The sequence below is a fragment of the Haliotis rufescens genome, unplaced genomic scaffold (assembly GCF_023055435.1).
Source record: "Haliotis rufescens isolate VD_foot unplaced genomic scaffold, xgHalRufe1.0.p SCAF_55, whole genome shotgun sequence".
Taxonomy (NCBI): Eukaryota; Metazoa; Mollusca; class Gastropoda; order Lepetellida; family Haliotidae; genus Haliotis; species Haliotis rufescens.
The window spans coordinates 235212-252718 of record NW_025964279.1 but is presented as its reverse complement, the minus strand read 5'-3'; the positions used below and the strand labels follow the sequence as shown (position 1 = coordinate 252718).

Below are 17507 nucleotides of genomic sequence, written 5' to 3'. Positions count from 1 at the left end.
AGCACCATATGACTTTAGCCACAAGTCCAAAGTCAGAGTCTAGTAAATTGTCTTCTGGTCTAGAAAGATCATCTTATACTATTCCATATTAGGCTAAAACATATTAAAAATACCCAAATACCCAAATAGACATCTCACAAGTTCTTGGCACAGACTGAAGTAGTTGCTTGTCATTTAAAGCTGCCAAGCGAGACCAATCCTGATCTGTTTTGTTGCTTGCACATAACCAATCTGTTTGTCTTTTGAGACAATAAAATATTTGGGACCTCCAACATTTGACTAATTTTCATTCAAATTTGATTTAATTTACAGCTACAACTCTACAAGTGGTATGCTTTCTAGAAATACACAGAATATCGTACCAATCCCTCCTTCTACAGCAACACCCGTTCCTATGCTTCGATCAGAACCTGCAGTGGCACCGTTCTTCTGTTCTTCTGGATGTGGGGGACATCTGCTAAATCCCGCAGACATCAATTTCTATACATTTGGAACATGCACAGCCATGGAAACTTGCACGTGCGTTGTCCTTTCCTTTCTTTTTTCCTGTTTATCAATTAAACTTAAGTTAAAGCTGTGTCCTGTGCCCAACCGCCGTCCTGTTGTGGACAATGGTGTCTACTTTGGGGTTTCTAGAGGACATAAACAAATATTGGTATTTATGGGTATGCCCAACCACCATCCTGTTGTGGACAATGATGTCTACTTTGGGGTTTCTAGAGGACATAAACAAATATTGGTATTTATGGGTATGCCCAACCACCATCCTGTTGTGGACAATGATGTCTACTTTGGGGTTTCTAGAGGACATAAACAAATATTGGTATTTATGGGTATGCCCAACCACCATCCTGTTGTGGACAATGATGTCTACTTTGGGGTTTCTAGAGGACATAAATAAATATTGGTATTTATGGGTATGCCCAACCACCATCCTGTTGTGGACAATGATGTCTACTTTGGGGTTTCTAGAGGACATAAACAAATATTGGTATTTATGGGTATGCCCAACCACCATCCTGTTGTGGACAATGATGTCTACTTTGGGTTTCTAGAGGACATAAATAAATATTGGTATTTATGGGTATGCCCAACCACCATCCTGTTGTGGACAATGATGTCTACTTTGGGGTTTCTAGAGGACATAAACAAATAATGGTATTTCGTAGTCAAAGGTGACATCCAATGTCTAGAATGTGCTCGGCAGTAGTATGTTGTTAATCCCTTGAAGTCAACATAATTATGGTCAGTCCCGCGTCCAATGTGAATTCAGAGTCAGTGACGACCACAACACTTTTCCACTACTACCCATAGATAGTCAGATATTTGTGAACAGAAAATTTCATGTTTGTTTTAGTTTTCAACAGATATATATGCTTTGTGTACAAACTAGTAAGAATCCAAATCCGTATATCGATGTGTATAAGGCAAGTTTTTCAAAACTAGAATTAGGAGGCTTTTTTTGGAGTGGGGTGGGGGGTTGGGTGTCATCTTTTACACAGGTTTGAAGAGGTTTTTTTAATTTTCTTTGTCCCCAACACTAACACATTACTGTGAGCACGTAGCACTGGAAATACCAAATCTGTGCTGAAGTACGCAAATTTATCATGTAATTACACTGTCTGGTTGTAAAAAGAGTTCATAATATTTCTGGACTTATATTTGTAATCTATTTTATTAATTTTATTCAACATTTCATTCAATAGTGTTTCAATTCATTTTGGCGAAATCGTATGTGAAGTGATCGGAAGATCACACAAGTCACCGTTATTTACAGCAACCATGGTCATATTACCGCTATTGAGGCCTTGAAACGAACTTTAGTGGATAGAGAATGGATATATATATATATCATAAATGCCATACATTGAACCCCTGAAAGTCTTATTTGTTGTAGTTTGACTATTATATGTCAACATAAAGTTTTCGCAATCGCGGCCGCGGGAGCATTGGCGGTGATTGGTCAAATTCTTTCATACGAAAAATATCAGCCAATAGCGATCAGCTAAACCAAAGTGCTACGCTTATGGTTATTAATTTATTTCACATGTATAAAGTAAAGCTGCAACTAACATGATATTGGAATAAATTATTCCTGATAAAGTAATAGTTTCAGATACAATTCTTCTGCTCATTGTATCAAAATTCTTTAAAGTTATATTATTGGTAATTGTTGACCGAATCACGGGTAGGTTCCGAGAAACGTGTGTACAGCTGATTGCCACTTCCGGCTTAGTTTACGAGACAAGACACACTGTAATCTTAATCTCAGCATATTAACAATGCCAATCAGAACAGGAAATACAATTTAATTGGTAAATCATGTCTAGTGATGTTTTATCTCAAATTTCAAATTTGTATTGACCAAGTTTAATTGTTATGACCTGTTCATTTCCCTGAATTCGCTGAAGGGATAGGATGTAATTTTCTTTCTGCGGAAGACAAACACGTTTTTATTGCAAATGTAGGTATGTGTATGCGCTGGTGGCGTGCTTCTTTCCTATTCGCTCTAAAGACGGGGTATATAAATTAGCATCGATTTCTCGCTTATTTTACGAGACATAAAAATATGTAAATCTTAACCTCTGCGTATGAAACATTGTCCCGGATACAGTACACGGATACCATTGAATTAGTAAATCATCATGTCTAGTGATGTTTTATTGCAAATTTCATATTTTCATTGACCAAATTTGCAAACGGCAAAACAAGTACACTCCTATTGCCACCATGAGATGCGCAGAAAAGCAGTGCGCATGAAAAGGGAAGTAACTGTATGCTATATTGGATCGCATTGTTTTTAAGTATTGTAGCATTTCACTGTAGGGGTCGTATGTCTGAGACGCAAAATATTTAAGGTTTGTTTTTTTATGAAAATGGAAATGAAAACAAAACGTGTGGCGGCGGCCTTTATGATGATGCGGCCTGTGCCTGAGAACCAAGAATATTGTTTTTTAGCCTAAGGGTCAATCTCAGTAGTCACATACGATAGGAACCCGTGAAGATCTGAGTTTGAATAGGTCTTCAGCAACCCATGCTTGCCATAAAAGACTATTATGCTTGTCGTAAGGGGCGACTAATGGCATCGGGTGGTCAGGTTTGCTGACTTGGTTGATGCATGTCATTGTATCCCAATTGCGTAGATCAGTGCTCATGATATCAATCACTGGATTGTCTGGCACAGTGCATTATTTACAGACCACCTTCATATAGCTGGAATAGTGCTGAGTGTGGCGTTAAACAACAAACAAACATACGATAGCTAGATTTAAACACAAATGCAAAAGGATATCTGTGTTTGTTTGCAGATGTGAACCTGGATACTATGGAGATGATTGTAGCAATATGATCTGTTCCTGCAAAAACGGCAGATGTGATATCCCAAGTGTTTGTATCTGTGAAGCTGGTTGGCGTGGTGCTTTTTGTGAGCAGGCTATTTGCAAGTAAGCACCAATTTCAAGTGGACATTTTTTATCAGTATTACGTAATTACAATATAAGCAGCCTAAATTCCTCAGAAGTCCACATTTTCAAATCTAAATCCTGCTACAATGATAGAAATTTGACAGTGACTACAGTCAATATAGTTCCAACTGAAGCTTGCATTTGAGACGGTGCCATAACTATCATGCAGGGTTAGAAATTGGCACTAGTCCTATAATCCTTACCAAACTGTCCAATAGTTAAAGTATCATCAGGACTAGTAGACATTTGCCTTTTTGAAAGGTCTCAATGTAATCATTATAATGACGACTGGACAAAAAGTGTTAGTTTGTTTCGCTGTCCTATTATTTCAGGTCTCTGAAAACTTGTCCCCAAATATTGTAATTTATTACCTTGTCTATGAAACCAGTGTTAAGGACCAGAAACCTCTATATGGCTGTTGTATTCATCAGAATAAATGTATTGATCTACACATCAAAAGTGATGTAATGCAAAATCTATTAAGAATATGTTTGTGTAAGAAGGGCTTCAGAGTAATTCTTTATACAGTTGAACCCTGTTGTCCTGAACTCCTGGGTACCAGAGAAATAGTTCGACTTACCCTGGGTTCAACACATCCGACTTGACCTTATTACCATATGTCCATGTTGGTTTGACAAAACCGTGAATTTGACACATCCATGTACGAGACGAAGGGGGTTCTAAAGTCCATATTACTGTTTGTAGGAAACACTGATGTATGGAAAGAATCTGTTTTTGTTCACACAGAATTAGTGTTGAATGTGTGTATTTGCACAGTTTTCACAATGAATGTGATGTATAGTACTATACAGGGATAGAAACAAAGAGTTTTCGTCCACTAATCCTTATAATGATAACATAGAGAAAAACCCTTTAAAAGGGCAAATTTCTACTAGTCCTTAGGATACCTTTACCATGGGGCAGTTTGGCAAGGACTATAGGACTAGTGCCAGTTTCTAACGCTGCTATACAGGCATTTATACTTATTGTCTTTTGCAGCCCTGGTTGTGGTGCAAATGGGATCTGCAAATCCCCCGACACCTGCCAGTGTAGTGATGGATACACAGGGGGAACATGTGGCACAGTTTTAGCTGTGGCTGTAATTCTGCCATTACTATTTGGAGCAGCTTTGGCTGTTGGACTTTTCTTTCTCATCAGATTTCTCACCAGAAGGTAATGTATTTGATCATTTACGTCAATGGAGCCACTTTTATAAATAATTGTTCATAATTTTATTATTCTGTTAGTCTTGTCTATGTAAAGACCTGGATCCCTCTTGCCCTCGAATCTTTGAAAATTTGTTTAATTCAGCTAACCAATACCTAAACCAAAAATCGTCACGCCGAAAACCCGGGGTCGATTCCCGACATGGGTACAATGTGTGAAGCCCATTTCTGGCGTCCCCCGCCGTGATATTGCTGGAATATTGCTAAAAGCGGCGTAAAACCATACTCACTCACTCACTAAACCCAAAAAACCCAGTTAGCTAATGTATCTTATGGCCCAGTTTATCAGCATACCGTATTCGACGTAATAAGCGCCCAGGGCGCTCTCAAAATTAGAAATAGGGGGCTCTTATTAGAATATTATTTTGGTGAAAAAAAACAGAGTTAAAAGATAAATTTCGTGGTTTATGCTGACAGCCTTATATGTTTATATACGACAGATATATTTTTCCAGAATGTATTTGCCCATAATTAAGGGTGCATATAACACACGAGTGCGTATTATACGCGAATAAATAAGTCTTGTGTACATAGATCAATCGGAAGGGGTGCTTATTGGGTTTGTTCACTAGCCAATATATTAGCAAATATCGCCGTGGGCGCTTATTAGAGCGGGGCGCTTATTACGTCGAATACGGTATATCCTCTTTATTAATGTAACCTTGATTGGTTTAATGGGTTGAGTGAGGCTCAACTGCTGTATTGCACCATATAACCAAGTTTTTTCCAGTGAAATTTCTTCTGGTCTGTCATAAATGGACATCTTCAGTGAGTGAGTATGGTTTTACGCCGCTTTTAGCAATATTCCAGCAATATCACGGCGGGGGACACCAGAAATTGGCTTCACACATTGTACCCATGTCGGAAATCGAACCCGGGTCTTCGACGTGACGAGCGAACGCTTTAACCACTTGGCTACCCGACCGCCCCAAGATAACTCAGAGATTCGTCAGTATTTATGTCATGTTTGGTCTGTTACATAAGGGTGACCATATTATTTGTCATATTTGATGTGTCAGTAATGGATGCCTTCAGTGTTCGTACCATGTTTTGACAGGCATGCTCGTTTGGCGTCTCTGCAAAACCTTGATTGGTTGGTAAAGTGGGATGACATAACAGCAGCTGATCGGGCCATCAGTCTGCTCTCCACAGCCAGTGATACTAATGACAAAGTAACTGGTAATGTCGTTACCTGGAGACATCAGAAATGCCATGCACAGGTAATATCAGTGTTCGAAATACCTGCCTGCCCGACCGTCCGAGACGGGTTGATTTCAACTCGGGCTGCCAGATTTTCAAATCCCCCTGCCCGACGGTGGGGTTATATTTCATATGTGAAAATATTCTAAATATTTCCCGATGATTAGCATTAATTCACATGTAAAGATGAATGATAAAATGTAACCAAAAAGAAACCCCGTTAGCTTATCCTGAGAAACATATGATTATAGTGGGCAGGCAGGTTTTGGTCAGGGCTGGCAAGTATTTCAGCTAGCCAGTCCTGTGGTCTGGCTGAAATTTTGGGGAGTTTCATACCCTGGTAATATATACAGGCATAAGCTACTAAGTCCATTTATCTTCATAAAGATAATATTTTTGATTGATTAAGTATTTAAATAGATGTTATCATACGAATAAACATTGTATTTAGCAAACATTGGTGAGTTAAATACGTAGGTTTATTCCTGATACAGGATATTTACCATCCTAAAACACAAGCGGGATAACCCCTTTATCATATAATGTCATTCTTAAATTCTACCATCAAAATCAGCATCTTGATCTCTCACAAACAGTATCTCCACATTGAAGTTTTCCTGGAATGTACGCATTAATATATGACATCGCAGTGTCAGTGAATTGTCAGTTTGACAGTGACTACAGTCAATATAGTTCCAACTGAAGCTTGCATTTGAGACGGTGGCATAACTATCATACAGGGTTAGAAATTGGCACCAGTCCTATAGTCCTTGCCAAACTGCCCAATTGTTAAGGTATCATAAGGACTAGTAGATATTTGGCATTTTTAAGGGTTTTGCTATATATGATCATTATAAGGACTGGTGGACCAAAAACGTTAGTTTCTACCGCTGTCATGTAATAGTAATAGTAATTTGTCTTGGTCCCTGATTGTCAATTCTGACTCCATCGCTAATAGGCAAGGGTAGCACCATATTTGTTTGTAAACTCTGAAAGTATTACCTACCAATCGAAATGGATACCATTTTTAACCGTTAGCTTTTTGCTGCAAGAAAACATACCCATGATATGATATGAATGTTAGTAGATAGGTTTGGGTTTTTGTACTTGAACTTGACATCTTATAAATATTGATCAATGTTAGAATCTAAGACTAGGTCCTTATCAAAGTCTGTATGTTATGATTGATTATTTTAGGGATCAGGGTATCCCAAAAACTAGCTTAACTCCTTGAGGACCTCGGGAACTTCTTAATTCTTTTCGCTGCTGATGATCCATTTACTCCTCTGTATTTGAAATGATATTTACATATATGAAATCCATGAAATTATGTTCATTTTATGGTTTACTTCAACCTTTCTGAAGGTCAACCCATGAAGTTCCGGGGTAGAATAGGTTTTCAGCAACCAATGTTTGCCATAAAAGGCGACTATGCTTGTGGTAAGAGGCGATTAACAGGATCGGGTGGTCAGGCTCGCTGACTTGGTTGGTGCATGTCACTGTATCCCAATTGCGTGGATCGATGCTCATGAATCAATAAATGACTTGATTATTTACAGACCAACCTCATAAAGTTGGAATATTGCTGAGTCCGGCGTTAACAAACAAACAAAAACAAAACAATCTGAATCACAGTGTTAATATCTTTAAACATTGATGGATCATTGTGTTACAGCATAAATGTAAGTGGTTAAATAGCCATGACCACTTAGCCTGTTTTAGAGAAGCCTTCCTTTGTCACCTTGGAAACATTTATATATGATATGTTGTATGCCAACTCTTTTTGTCTATTTCATCCATAGGACTTCAACATCGACTCGCTTGACATTAACAATGAAATTCTAAGATTAGAGATAGTTTTGATGAAGGAAGTGCGTCACAACAATATCTTGACTTTCGTTGGTGCCTGTTTTGATGCTCCACATGTCTGTCTTCTCACAGAGGTGACACCAAAGGTAAATGTGCTTTTTTATGGAAATCAGCATCAGGTAAAATACTTATTGTTTTCCCTAACAAAACTAGAGTCTATCATCGAAACTCTAGGAGCTGAAGAACGTCACCATAACTTGACATGAGAGAAGCAAAGCTTAAAGTGTTGATATTTCTATGACTTCAATGCTATTTTTGCACAATGATTGGTGTAGAACATGAAGATGGCTTTATGAAATATTAAAGCTGTATTGATAGAAATATCCTGAAACAATTCATAAGTTGATATATGATGGCATAGCACTATTGCATATTAATGTAAACAAACATGGCTTCTGACTATCAGTATGGATCTGTTGACTCTCCTGATTGACTGAGTGCCTCATGAGGCTACAGACAATATTCTGTAAATCTTGAAATTAACGCGAGCGTGAATTAAATGCGAAAAATGCGGGTGGTCTTTGCTCGCATTAATTAACTTCGCATTTATGTCTCCAAATGACTATCCAACAATAAGACGACCTCACTGCACACTTTGGATAGCGGAAATATATACACAAACACGGTTTATTGAGCCGCAGTTGTAACAAGTATATAACAATGTCAGTCAAAAAGTAGGAATTACACAATAGGCATCATGTATCATTCCACTGGAAATGGGGTGGGGCAGTCGTATTTCTGGCTAGGGGTCAGCAGTCATATTAATTTAAAGACGCATTAATTTCCAGAATGCGTCAATGACGTTCTGTACATATATTTAGAAGAAAACAAAAGTGAACACTTGACAATCCAAATCCAACACTACGGCAAAGTGCAACATTTAGGCTGTAGTCTGATACTCTGAATTTCAACTTGCTGGTGCCAGTATCAACCTTGTCCTTTGCACTGTCAATCATTCCATATCAATTCCAATGTCAATGTTCCACAAACGCCAAAAATTGATGTTTGAATAGCTCGCAAAATTGACTCCCAATGTTGACGGAATCGAAGGCCAAGTTCAAATCACATCACAGGACTTGTGGTGATGCAATCCATTGTTGATGACATATGTCTAGGGCTAGTGTCACACTTAACTCTTTAGCATTTCATGTGCATAACTTCTTACCATATATTGATGTTTTTACCTCTTTTTATATTCATGCTGAGCACAAATTCTAGCCCTTTTATATAAAATAACATATTGCTTTTTTCTCAGTGTGTCACCTTTTGCAAAGCCCTCAGTATGTTCAAGTAATGATAGACCTCAGGGTCCTGCAAATGATAATGTCCTGGAAAGTAAACTTTCAAACTCTCAGGGGAAATGTGTGGGAGGATTTCAGTAAAAACACCTGTCCTTAAAAAAAAGTCATCTGCCTGCACAAATCCTCCATGTTCCTTGTATGTTAAATGCCCAGATTTTACTTCCATGCAATGGCAATATCACTCCCAGACTGTAAAGAGATAAAATGATATGTAAGATTTTCAATTATTTACATTCAGTGGGAATTCTGGGTTTAATAACGTCCTGAGTAAACTATGACCAGGTGGTCAAACTTGGATGCTGATTTGGTTGATTGTGTGTCATCATCTCCGATGGTGTGGAACATACTATCACTCACTGTTTTGTTTGGCCAAGGTTAAATTAGTTTCAGGCCATCATTATATATGGAATACCGTATTCGACGTAATAAGCGCCCACTGCGATATTTGCTGATATATTGGCAAGAGAACAATCCCAATTAGCACCCCTTCTGATTGATCATTGTACACAAGACCTATTTATTCGTGTATAATACGCACTCGTGTGTTCTATGCACTCTTAATTATGGGCAATTAAATTCTGGAAAAATATATCTGTCGTATTTAAACAGTCAGGCCGTCAGCATAAACCACAAAATTTATCTTTCAACTCTGTTTTTTCCACCAAAATAATATTCTAATAAGAGCCCCCTATTTCTAATTTTGAGATCGCCCTGGGCGCTTATTACGTCGAATACGTCGGTATTGCTGATTTTGACATAAAGCAACAGAGATGATTTACTGTCAGGGTTTTATCTACACCTGCTCAGAGGTCTGCAGCAAATGTCATTTCCCAAGTTTAAAGTTTTCAGGTTAATATCACTCATAACTAATTTATGGCATTGTAGAAGTAACTGAAAATACGACCATTAAGAGCAAGAGGTTTCAATACTTAGTTTAACATCACTACATTGAATGCAATCACAAAATAGGATGTCAACATTCCTCTGAATAAAAGTAAATAAGAACAAAATAAATGTTTTGTTCTCAGTTTGCCTGCCAAAGGAACTGACTAGATGTTTGACTTGTTGGTGTGACTAGATCAACTGGCTGTGTGCTGACTACTGGCCAAACAAACAGCAGTTGTTCGACCTGTGATATGGATGACAATGCAACATTTCAGAGATATTTGGGAAATTTTAAAACTTTTCCCCTTTTTTTCCAGGGAAGTTTAGAAGACCTACTGTCCAATGAATCTGTTAAACTGGGCTGGGATTTCCGCTTCTCAATACTGAAAGATGTATGTAGAGGAATGGATTTCCTACACAGATCAGAAATAGGATCTCATGGTCGACTTAAATCCACCAACTGCTTGGTTGACAACAGGTGGACTTGCAAAATTGCAGGTAAGGCCTTTAAGATGATTGTGAAACATCACTTTCAACAGTCTAGACTCAACCAGGAACACCCCATGAGTACATAATGGCAATCTTTCCCCTTCTTAGTGCTTTGATTGAGAAGAACAGCTCATAAAAATGAGATCTTTTAATACCCCCATAGGTCATGTCAGGTGCTACTTGAGCGAACGGGGGCACGGGTGGCCCAGTCGTCTAAGGCGCCGCGATTCGCTGTGCAGAGTTGCGTACCTTGGGCACACCAGAAACCTATGATTGTGGGTTCGAATCCCGGTTCGCCCCGATTATGTTTCTAGGTTTGTCAGCACCATACCCGTGCTTGTGGGTTTCACCTAAGTGGTAAATGTCTGAGACCTGCATCACTTCGGGCTTTCCTCCCACATCAAGCTGACACGCCGTGAGATAACTGGAATACTGTTAAAAGCGGCGTTAAACCCAACTCACTCACTCACTTGAGCGAACATTGACTGTCAAGTTAAACACGTTGGTTGTTGAGCCTGTCTCAGTCAGATGTCATCATTAAGTGTTTTGAAGTGGTAAAGCTGGAGTGTGGCGTGGCTTTCATTTCACTTGTACTTTAAAACATTTACTTGCCTCAGACTCACAGACAAGCAGTAATTTCCAATTCTGCCTAATGAATGACATAAGGGATTTAGTCAGGAACATATATTGTTGAAAGTAACCCACTCTGAACAACCTATGAACTATCATATGTTCTTAAATCCATATTCACAGATAGACATAAAGCAAATAGAAGGACATTAGATAATATCAAAAAAATATTTTTAATTCCAATGTTCTGTATTCTAGGGTTTGGAGTCCCAACATTGAGATATGGGGCAAAGAGATTATCTGAGAATGAGGATGCGAGCAAGCCGAGGTATATGTATGGTCTAGTTGAGTGTCCTGGCATATAGACAATTACATTTTTGCTTGTTATGTGTTTTATAAAAAGTTTTTATCATGATAACATCATGTCTGATACCGAAAATTAATAGAAGTAACATTGTTGATTAAAACACTATGGGTACACATGCACATTACACGTATAGTAGGGCTGGGACGATATACCATCTGTGCCATCAAATACGAATCATGATGCTTTGTTCATGACCCGATATGTATAATGATACTTGCATGAGCTCTTTTCTGAGGTGCGCAAGTCATCTTTTTCATAGACAGGATGGGCAAATACTTGCACACTGACAACTTACAGATGGCAGTGTCAAGTATGTAGCAATTGATGAAAATGTTTACGTTTTTACTACCAATTTTAACTACTAGTTAGTGTTTGTTGTAACAGTTATCAAAGCAAACATTTAAGGTAAAAAATAATAATATATATATATATATTAATATAAAAAAAATGTGAGACCCGTGAAGATTCCGGGGTAGAATAGGTCTTCAGCAACCCATGCTTGCCGTAAAAGGTGACCATGCTTGTCGTAAAAGGCGACCAACGGAATCGGGTGGTCAGGCTCGCTGACTTGGTTGATGCATGTCATCGATCCCCATTGCGTGGATCGATGCTCATGATATCAATCACTGGATTGTCTGGTCCAGACTCGATTATTTACAGACCGCCGTCATATAGCTGGAATATTGCTGAGTGCGGCGTTAAACAACAAAGCAACCAACCAACCAATCCTACAATGTGAGGTGTATGTTCCTATTTTTATCCCCCCGGCATATAATGCGGGGGGATATAGCGATCAGCCAGTCTGTCCGTCCGTCTGTCCGTCTGTCCGTCTGTAATCATTTCCTTTTCCGGGGCAGAATTCCAAAACCATTCAGTGTATTTGATCGAAACTTGGCAAATCTATCAGGCACATACTGAAGTGGTGCCTTTTGATATTTTGGGATTTTTCTAATTTTTATTTTTTTAAATTTTTATGGAATGAAGTTGGACATAGACTCAATTGGGGATGGGGTTCGTTTCCGGGGCAGAATTCGAAAACCATTCAGTGTATTTGATCGAAACTTGGCAAAGCTATCAGGCACATACTGAAGTGGTGCCTTTTGATATTTTGGGATTTTTCTAATTTTTATTTTTTAAATTTTTATGGAATGAAGTTTGACATAGACTCAATTGGGGATGGGGTTCGTTTCCGGGGCAGATTTCGAAAACCATTCAGTGTATTTGATCGAAACTTGGCAAAGCTATCAGGCACATACCAAGGTGGTGCCTTTTGATAAAAAAATTTTACGAATTTTTATTTTTTACAATTTTTATGGAATGAAGTTGGACCTAGACTCCATTGGGGAACGGGTTCGATTCCGGGCCAGAATTTGAAAACCATTCAGTGGGTAAACAATGTATGCTTCTTAAAGAACATTCAACTGTTGACTCATTACATACAGAATTGCACATTTACTAGTGGTTACTTTACAGAAAGCTGCCGGGGGGATATGTCATCTTTCTGATGACTCTTGTTTGTTATGGATTTTGTTGTTGTTTTTTGAAGATCTATGACAACTCTCTGCATAAAATTCCCATTCTGTTTTTCTAGTGCCCTATTCTGGACTGCACCAGAGTTTCTGACTACCTGTTCAACCCTTGCTGAAGTTGAGTGTGGATCAAAAGCAGGGGATGTTTATTCGTACGTACATGTAGTAATTTTCTAGGAGTAAGTTAACAGAGAATATATCGTAGGTTGATTGTCACAACTTTTACCAATAACTGACAGTTGGTCTAATAATATTATTGTGCAGAGTGAAATTGCCAAATTTCAGAATAAAACATACACATTTGTAGACCCTTAAATGCAGATACTTCCAAGTTGCACATTGAAACTGGCAATGTATTGGGGAAAATTTGACACACCTATCATGCGAATATTCAGGTTCCTGATTTGGTAACTATAAGATACTTCTTGTAAGTTGTCGCTGTCACATTTTGGCGTCAATGCAGCCTTAGAATTTGGCACTATTACTACAGTCCTTGCCAAACTGCCTTACAGTTAAGGTATCATGAGGACTAGTAGAAACTTGCCCTTTTTAAGAGTTTTGCTATATGTTATCATTATAAGGACTAGTGGGATAAAAAGCTTAGTTTCTAACCCTGCATTGAGAAGGGACGTGGGTGGAAGTTCCTCCTTTTTCAATGGTTTGAGAATCCTTGAACTTGCTTGCTTTGAAAAATGACTGTAAATAGTTCTACTGATTAAGTAGGTGTGCCTGTTTAGTAGGTATTGACATCAAAAGAGTATCACACTATTTTGCGATGCACAAGGCCGTATTGCGATACGTATCACAATATATTGTATCATTCTAAATTTTAAATTCAGAAGCATACATTAAGGTATGAATTGAAGTTCATAAATGAAACAAAACAAGATGCTGGTACAACATGATGTTTACTCGTTCAATAAATACGCAGCCATCTTGCGGCCCTGGATGCATTTGGTATTTGGCTAGTATATAGCATTAAATTCATGATAAAAATCGCTATTTGAAACCACCCGATATATCGAGCATGACAAAAAGATATTGTGATACGTATTGTGGAAAGAATGAACCTCAATTTACCGATATACCGATTATAAATACCGCACACCCTTACTGTTTAGTAATTTCACTGCCTTACCTTGCTATTGGTTTTGACACTTGGAAGTGTTTCATTGCAGAAGTAACTGATGTAACGGTGAATCATAGCACTCCTACCATTAGCTTCTGATTTTGTCTGTCCGAACTTGTTAATTAATATTTAGTAAGGATGGCATTGCTTTTGTATTGATGACTACAACATAAAAGAACATTGACTCACTGTGACTTTCTCTCCTTGCACCAGGTATGGTGTTTTGCCTCGTGGGGATTCCAGGTTAGAATAGGTCCTCAGCAGGGTCATCTTCCTGAGGCAAGGGAGTTAACTGACTATATAGTCCAGTTTCCACCCTTGCCGAACTAGGCTGGAATTCCTGGGCTCGACCGTAGCGCCACCAGTGGTTATTACAAGTTATGTTCCTTCTAAGCCTCTCCTATGGACCAATCAGATTTTACCTCTCGACGTATCACTTGCATTTGTTTCAAACAAAATGGTGGCTATATAAACGGGTCTTACATAGCAAAGTGCATCAAATCACGTGAGCACCTTGATTAAAAACACGAAAAGACTTGGAAAATATCTGCTGACAACGAAATGGCGGTGCACATGCATTGCAAATCCTGCAATCGACCGAAATCTGCACGACATTTTACAAACCGGATTTCGATTTCGACGCGCGATTTTGATTGGACTATGCATAGACTCGTTAGTCCAGCCAAAATGTAACTCCATAATACCAGCCTAGTTCGGCAAGGGTGGAAACTTGACTTTATAGTCAGTTAACTCACTTGCCTCGGGAAGATGCAGCAGAGTATGCTGGTTGTAACAGGCAACCAAATGAATCAGGTGGTGAGGCTCGGGGACTTAGTTTATTGCGTGTCTTTGTACCCTGACAGCATGGATTGTTGCTCTCATTGTCGATCGCTGGATTGGCTGGCCCTGACTGGATTATTTACAGGCCACCATCATAAAGCTGGAATATTGCTGAGTGCGGCAGCAAACAAACTGCTTGAAATGACATGTTTTTAATAGCAAATATATGTAGGAAAAAATATACATTATGTTGAATTTATATAAAACTATATGAAAATTTCTTTAAAATGTTCGTTGGCAGCTTTACTATCATTGTGACTGAAGTATGCACCCGAGAACAACCTTTCACATATGAACTTCAAGTCATGGAGCCCAAACACATCATCCAGATGGTTATTGACAAAGATGATCCACAGAACAGAGAAGCCCAATCAGTAAGTTCAAATTTGTAGTGTGGTTCTCAGCATAAACAGGAATTTATGGCTATGATGTTATAGAGGTAGGGTATTCACAAGAATTATATACTTTCTCTAATAGCTTTTTTAGCCTTTAGATTTGTGTTGCTATGAAGAATAGTTACTTGGCTTGAGTAGAGGTGTAACGGTGCAGTGGGGTCTTGATACGATACATATCCCAATACTATGAGTGTGAGACTGTTCGTATCCCCGATACAGTACCTTTCTTTCATAAGTTGATATTCATCTTTCTGCAGGGGAATCACAACCATGAATCATTTGTTTTTAAATTTTAGAGATTGAAAATGTTGTATTGTAGGGCAGAAAAAACAAACAATGGTTATCATTGTGAATAATTCTAAGAATACCACCTCTATCACATCAGTGCCATAAATTCCTGTTTATGCTGAGAACCACACTATAAATTTTTTTATAAATTTTCAACAGACGTCCACTACACTGCCAACATATCCATAGTTGTGAGGGAAACCCTATCCCTTGCCAGAGGCGCCACTGCGCATGCGCAAGGCGGGAATCTAGTCACTTCTTTCAACCCATACTCTCATCAACTAGATACAGATATTTGGGGAGGTGGGAGGGATTAATTCCTGATGTGATAGAGGTGGTATTCTTAGAATTATTCACAATGATAACTATTGTTTGATAATTCTTGTGAATACCTCACCTCTATCACATCAGTGCTAGTATACACCAGAGGGACCGGCGGGTTCTGGTATCTAGCATCCCATAGATATTTGGCTAGTGAAGTGGTAAAACCAAGGATTATATGCCAAAAGGGGTCTTAAACGGATGTGTCTAATAGTCTACTTACAAGACTTAGACGTATAGAATTTTCAAGGCATCATGTGAAGGGTATATGTATATTCCCTTGTGATACTTAGACTTTTTAGTGACGTCGTTTCCTGTGATGACGTCATCTGTGACGTCACTTCCGGTGTCACTATTCTCCTGTATCACTTATGACGTGGTTTACTGTTATGCCCTTTTGGATAATGATATTTAACGTATCTTAACGTTTCTCCAGTGTGATGACTCCTATGACGTCACTTCCGGTGGTAGTACATTAACCTTCCTATCATGTAGATTACCGTATATCACTTAATCCTTCGATCTCTGATTTCAGTGTTGACATTTGCCCTGTTTTACTAACTCAATAGCGCAGTCCAGTAACAAAGTACAACTTACCCTGAGTTCCTGAGGTACTTCTGAAATCTTCACCCCCCACTTTTTTCCCTTTCCTGGAAGAGGGAGGGAACAGGTTACTTTACTTGGTAACTATCACCTGGGCGGCCACCAAAGGCCCCAGAGTGTATAGTCCATTTAGATCGGTCTGTATGTCTCGTAAGTAAAAGTTTGAAAAAGTGTTGTGGGACTTCCACTGGCAGCTGGCCGCGATTTGTTCGATGGATGCAGTATTCCATGTGGCTAGGCTTGTTGCCAGTGCTCTGATTTCGTGGGGTCTGCAGCTACCCCAAATCGGAGTGGAGATTTGTGCCGTTTTATAGCTATCTGTGATAACTGTTTTTAGCCATCCCCCTACAGTGCCCTTTGCGATGTCCTTTTCTGACGAGGGCTTGCAAGAGATAAATAGGCGTTTTCTCTGCTTTCTGTGGGGTTGAGTCGCTGTGATAAAATATCTCAAGGCTCTTATGGGGCAAAGCAATCTATCCGGGAAGTCCACACTTTTACTTACAGCTGGTATTGTGTATTGCCGATGTCCGAGTGGGCCGAAGGTTGACGACTGTTTTTTGGCAATAAATTCAGGGAGCGATCTGAACGACACTGCTTTCCATTCTTTGGTATGGGTTACAGTGGAGATATCAATAGCTTGTAGTTCTGACACGCGAGCCGCCGTAGCCATGGCTAAGAGAAAAGCAGTTTTCTTGGAGACTGATAGTAATGTCGCACTACTCATGGGTTCATACGGTGCTTTCATCAATGCCGACAATACTATAGATAGATCCCATTTGGGAAAAGTACGTGGTACTTTTATATCTTCCAGGGCAAAAGACTTCATAAGTCGATTTAGTACTGGATGGGTACCTATAGATAGGTCATCGTGTTGTAATACTGATGACAGGGCTGATCTATATCCTTCGATAGTGCCGTGTCGTAATTTCTTGTCGTTTCTGAGATGGATCAAGAATTCGGCTACTATAGGTATCGTTATATCTCCATGTAACTGTTTCCCTCTTCTCCATTCGACGAACTTGTCCCATCTG

General features: G+C 39.0%; 1 protein-coding gene across 1 annotated transcript in view; it reads left to right on the top strand.

Moving 5' to 3' along the window:
* LOC124121432 overlaps nt 1-17507 on the top strand; it is a 94284-nt gene that overhangs the window by 59139 nt on the left and 17638 nt on the right. Inside the window, exons 19-27 of the mRNA XM_046484429.2 lie at nt 313-519; nt 3309-3443; nt 4464-4637; nt 5748-5910; nt 7693-7845; nt 10263-10443; nt 11263-11332; nt 12963-13052; nt 15111-15243. Of these exons, the coding sequence (XP_046340385.2) occupies nt 313-519; nt 3309-3443; nt 4464-4637; nt 5748-5910; nt 7693-7845; nt 10263-10443; nt 11263-11332; nt 12963-13052; nt 15111-15243 (1306 nt within the window). The remainder of the gene's footprint in view (nt 1-312; nt 520-3308; nt 3444-4463; nt 4638-5747; nt 5911-7692; nt 7846-10262; nt 10444-11262; nt 11333-12962; nt 13053-15110; nt 15244-17507) is intronic.